Source organism: Ranitomeya variabilis, chromosome 5 (assembly GCF_051348905.1).
Source record: "Ranitomeya variabilis isolate aRanVar5 chromosome 5, aRanVar5.hap1, whole genome shotgun sequence".
Lineage (NCBI taxonomy): Eukaryota > Metazoa > Chordata > Amphibia > Anura > Dendrobatidae > Ranitomeya > Ranitomeya variabilis.
The window spans coordinates 197,318,039-197,324,038 of NC_135236.1; the positions used below are offsets into that span (position 1 = coordinate 197,318,039).

The 6,000-nt window shown below is 37.3% G+C and overlaps 1 protein-coding gene across 5 annotated transcripts in view; it reads left to right on the forward strand.

Annotated features, from left to right (window-relative positions):
• The window catches only part of FBN1 (fibrillin 1), a 408,947-nt gene extending 403,651 nt beyond the window's left edge, over positions 1 to 5,296 (forward strand). For all 5 annotated transcript variants that reach the window (XM_077263717.1, XM_077263719.1, XM_077263721.1 and 2 more), the window contains one exon: positions 3,748 to 5,296. In XM_077263717.1, coding sequence (XP_077119832.1) covers positions 3,748 to 4,137 — 390 coding nt within the window. In that variant the 3' untranslated portion in view covers positions 4,138 to 5,296. The remainder of the gene's footprint in view (positions 1 to 3,747) is intronic.
• The last annotated feature ends 704 nt before the right edge of the window (positions 5,297 to 6,000 follow it).

Genomic DNA, 6,000 nt, shown 5'->3' on the forward strand with positions numbered 1-6,000 from the left:
TTTACAATTCATTCCATCCTGTACTGCATCATCCCTCAGCCCAATCATGCAGTGCATTGCTCGTCTCAGCCTCTGTACATGCTGTACTGATCTGCAGTACCTTGCACCTCAGCCCCATCCTGCAGCACATCGCTCCTCACTGCCATATACGTCATGTGACCATTTCCCATTACCTAAGTCCGTACCTCACTATAATCTCCCTTGCAGTTTGCAGCTTATGGTTGTTTCTTAATTGCAGCTTGTTTGTTACTGAGAAGTTAAAATTGTGAATCTTTAGTTTGCAGCAAATGGATCTCAGGGATATTAAATGCACTACGTATTGGCTTATTTATAACTTTGATGCTTTTGCTGTGGTATTTTGTATTGACTAATAGTAATTTTGTTTCTTTCATAACACAGATATTTGATATTTCACTGAAAAAAACACAAAGTGATTTCTGTGGATAACTTTGAATAGATTTACACATATTAGTTGGTTTACTTAATTATATTGATTGGGACCCTACTTTCAGCAGCAATGGGATGTGATTTGAACATGGAATAAGTACATAAGTAGTGAAGGAAGCAAAATCCTAGTTATTTGGAGAGTACTGATTGTGCCACTTTGAATAAGCTGCAGTATTCATATTTGGCCATCTTAAAGTCTTTGTAGAAGTCAAGATAACGTTCATACTATAGCCTGTTGTATCAAATACATAAATATAATTGTGCTCAGCATAAATAAGTACACCCCCTTTAAAAAGTAATATTTTAATCAATATCTCACTGACCACAAGAACAATTTCATAAAATCTTGACAAGTCTAACCCACAGCATGGAAAGAAGGTTAATAGTATAACTTATTATTATTATTAGTCTTCAGTTTTACTCAAATTAGTCAGTGCAAAAATAAATACACCCCACATCAAAAACTACCACATCTAGTATGTTGTATGACCTCTTTTAGAGCCTGGATGCTGGGTAGAGAGTGATGCTCAACTTGTCTCTTCAGAATTCCGCATAGGTGAGTGATTGGGCTCAGATCAGCAGACCCTGTTTTTCTAAACAAATACAACATACAGTACAGACCAAAAGTTTGGACACACCTTCTCATTTAAAGATTTTTCTATATTTTCATGACTATGAAAATTGTACATTCACACTGAAGGCATCAAAACTATGAATTAACACATGTGGAATTATATACTTAACAAAAAAAGTGTGAAATAACTGAAATTAGGTCTTATATTCTAGGTTCTTCAAAGTAGCCACCTTTTGCTTTGATGACTGCTTTGCATACTCTTGGCATTCTCTTGATGAGCTTCAAGAGGTAGTCACCGGGAATGGTCGTCCAACCATCTTGAAGGAGTTCCTAGAGATGCTTAGCACTTGTTGGCCCTTTTGCCTTCACTCTGCGGTCCAGCTCACCCCAAACCATCTCGATTGGGTTCAGGTCTGGTGACTTTGGAGGCCAGGTCATCTGGCGTAGCACCCCATCACTCTCCTTCTTGGTCAAATAGCCCTTACACAACCTGGAGGTGTGTTTGGGGTCACTGTCCTGTTGAAAAATAAACGATGGTCCAACTAAACGCAAACCGGATGGAATAGCATGCCGCTGCAAGATGCTGTGGTAGCCATGCTGGTTCAGTATGCCTTCAATTTTGAATAAATCCCCAACAGTGTCACCAACAAAGCACCCCCACACCATCACACCTCCTCCTCCATGCTTCACGGTGGGAACCAGACATGTAGAGTCCATCCATTCACCTTTTCTGCATCGCACAAAGACACGGTGGTTGGAACCAAAGATCTCAAATTTGGACTCATCAGACCAAAGCACAGATTTCCACTGGTCTAATGTCCATTCCTTGTGTTCTTTAGCCCAAACAAGTCTCTTCTGCTTGTTGCCTGTCCTTAGCAGTGGTTTCCTAGCAGCTATTTTACCATGAAGGCCTGCTGCACAAAGTCTCCTCTTAACAGTTGTTGTAGAGATGTGTCTGCTGCTAGAACTCTGTGTGGCATTGACCTGGTCTCTAATCTGAGCTGCTGTTAACCTGCGATTTCTGAGGCTGGTGACTTGGATAAACTTGTCCTCAGAAGCAGAGGTGACTCTTGGTCTTCCTTTCCTGGGGCGGTCCTCATGTGAGCCAGTTTCTTTGTAGCGCTTGATGGTTTTTGCCACTGCACTTGGGGACGCTTTCAAAGTTTTCCCAATTTTTCGGACTGACTGACCTTCATTTCTTAAAGTAATGATGGCCACTCGTTTTTCTTTACTTAGAATTTGTATTATGGCAAGAAAAAAGCAGCTAACAGTCTATTCAGTAGGACTATCAGCTGTGTATCCACCAGACTTCTGCACAACACAACTGATGGTCCCAACCCCATTTATAAGGCAAGAAATCCCACTTATTAAACCTGACAGGGCACACCTGTGAAGTGAAAAACATTCCCGGTGACTACCTCTTGAAGCCCATCAAGAGAATGCCAAGAGTGTGCAAAGCAGTCATCAAAGCAAAAGGTGGCTACTTTGAAGAACCTAGAATATAAGACATAATTTCAGTTGTTTCACACTTTTTTGTTAAGTTAATAATTATATATATAATTATATATATTATATATATATATATATATAATTAATAAATACATTATAATTAATGTGTTAATTCATAGTTTTGATGCCTGCAGTGTCAATGTACAATTTTCATAGTCATGAAAATACAGAAAAATCTTTAAATGAGAAGGTGTGTCCAAACTTTTGGTCTGTACTGTATGTTTTTTATCATTGTCACGCTGGGAAAGTGCACGTCTACCAAGGGCACGGGGTGATGGTAGCATCTTCTCTTTCAATAGAGAGCAATATTTTTGTGAATACATACCATCAATGAAATGTAGCTCCCCAACAGCAGGAGCACTCATGCTTCCCTTTCTAAATACAGCGCCAAATGTTTAACTGTAGGAATCATGCATTTAAAAACATTCATGGTGCCTACAGTGAAACAAGGAGGTGGCAGTGTCCTTGTAAGGGGCTACATGAGTGCGGCTGGTGTTGAGGAGCTACATTTCATTGATGGTATCATGAATTCACAAACTTTCGTATGATGAGCCAAATACTGTCCAATGGGATGAGAATTTTGATAAAATAATAAAAGAACCTTTAATTACCTGTTAAATCCCCTGATGGTCCCATGCTCCCCACTAGCCTTTGTTTACTTTACTGCATTGATGATATCACGTCGACACTGGTAACTGCTGAAGCTGATCATTGGCCTTAGTGGTGTTATACCGTAAACTTCAGCATCCAGACAGAAGAATTCATTGGTAGATTCAGTAACATGTTTAGACGGGACTCCAGAATTGCAGCCGCGTAAACAAAGACTATCAGGGAGGAGAATGTAACAGATACATAGTTTTTTTTTAAATTTTTCAATCACATTTTGCGCCATTAGTCAATTTTTTACAAATTTGGAAGACTCCTTTAATGTTGTTGGCCACAAAAATGTCCACGGAGATGGTAGTTGAGTGCAGGAAAAGGTAATTAAAGCTTTGTTTACACTGGTTCCATCACTTCTGTAACAGATCTTTTTGGAATAGATACATTCTAATCACGTCCAATGTTTTTTTTTACTGTCCTGCATAGTAGAGCAGACTACTATTTTATCCATCAAAGGGAAATGAGAATATAAAAGGATGCAATCAAACTCAGTATGAACAGAGGTAAAGATGATTATGTATGTACAAATTTTACTGATTAATTTTTTTTTCTTTTAGGAGAAACTTGAGCTGGAAACCCTTGTTAACCTCGCAAGTTGGGACCTTGAAAAAACAACAATTCTTTCTTTTAACATTTCCCATTTAAACACCAGAGACCGTATTCTTGAGCTCACCCCAGCTCTCACAACATTGCAACATCACAACAGATATGTAATAGACTCTGGAAATGAAGACGGCTTATTCAGGCTCAATCAAAAAGATGGAGTCAGTTACCTGCATCTGACCAAGAAGAAGCCAGTCTCCGGAGTCTTTGACCTAGAAATTAGCAGCTTTCCTCTTTTTAAGGAGAAAGAGCTTATCCAGCTTGAAGATAAACACGACAGAGACTACCTCACTGGTGAACTGGGTGACATTCTTAAAATGAAAATTAAGATCTTACTTCATTAATTTGCCAAACCAAAGAACAGCAAAAACCAAAGATTTTTAAGTAGACATGAATGTTCCTTGCCCAATTTCACTGATTTCTCATAGCTTTGGTACAAACCTTTCAAAAATATGTTTTTCTATGAATAAAAAGCACTTTCTTCTCATGACATATGCAAGGTACAGGATGATTATCCCAGCTCAACACAACCACTTTCTCAGGCTTCTTACATAGTATGTAGCTGAGCTACCTTCATATGGTGAATGCGCCAATTGTAAACTTGGAGACCTTATTGAATGGAAGTCGGCCTTTGATGCTGAAATGTTTGATAATTTCAGCAGAGGTACATTGAAGTTGTTCTTGTGTTGGACTTCTCTGGTTTGTAACTTCAAAGTTTTCCATGCCACCTAAACTCACTAAGCCAGACATTTATGATACCTTTTTTTGGTGCTAGTAACTTTTTCAAAACATTTTGTATGAATGCACTGTAATATGTACACATTTTTAGAAGTCAACCATTATTCTGTCTAAACTTGTTAAATTTTACAAACTCAACCAAAGTTAGCTATAGTTTATCTCAATTATCTCTATATGCCATGTAAATGACATGTGTGTATACTGTAATCAAGCTTTTATTTATCCTTGGAGCAATTGTAAACTAGATAGAAAACCTAAAATGTTTTTAGGTTTTTATTTTTAACGGTGCTTATAAAGACCAACTACTTGTATACAGAAGCCTAGTGGTGCCATTTCTGAAACTAGGTGAATGCACTGAGGTCAGATGACCATATAGGATTATCAGAAAAAGATCAGTGCCATCCTACAATATATGACATACATTGCACATTGTAAGTACCCAACGGCATTCCTATGAAGGGCTCAGTGATCCAGATGCCACAATAAAACAGTAGTTTTGTGTTACGTCACAGATTTGTTACATTGTTCATTCAAACCAAAGTAGTTACGTTACATTATACTGTTACAATCATACAACAATTACTGTATGTTTAGTTTAATGTTGGCAGGAGGACCATGACAGTATGCTTTCCTGTAATGTCCTGTGGTACTTGGTTTTATGTAACTAAAATGAAACATCTGTTTTTCATCTTTGTGAAGTAAAAATTCTCATAAATTTACAGAATAAATCAGCAGCCAATCTACTGCTGTAAATGTTACAATGTGAATGTCTGAGGTTGATTCTTATGGAGTCTTTCATGCATTTTTCAACGGAACATTAATACGGACTAATGTCTCGTCAAGCCTGGTGTCAAGTTACTAAATCATGCAAAATCTCAAATTCTTGACACTCATACTTAATTCTATATTTCCATGTGGACTTATTTTTTTTTTACCAGGGGATTTCCTGACTTCTTCTTTGTACCTACCGTATATTGTGTCTGATTGATTTGCATAATATTACAGTACATCATGCATTAAGTGGTTAAGTACAGCTTTTTTTTATGGATACATTTATAGTGAACCTGTTAGTTTTTCATTTGCATCAAGACCACATTTTTACTTTCCATATTTTGGAAAAGATATGAGACAAAATTATTCCAGTGGGCTTTTTGACTTTGAGCTGTTCCCAATTAGAATTGAAATCTGTTTGACCAGTCAGAGTTGCAGAATTAGTTATTTCAACAGAGATAATTTTTCATTTATTTTCCAATTTAATTTATTTGGTCTGTATTACACAATTCTGCTGGAAGTGTATCATGTTGGCAGTAACTATTGTGTCCAAATCCAACCCTGCATATTTTCCATGAAACAAAAATATAACTTTTTCCTTAGTATGTGAAATAGCTATAGAACTAACTGCAGCTTACATTGTGTTTTGTGCATGGTGTATATTTAGGTTAAGACTGTAAGACCATAATGACATATAG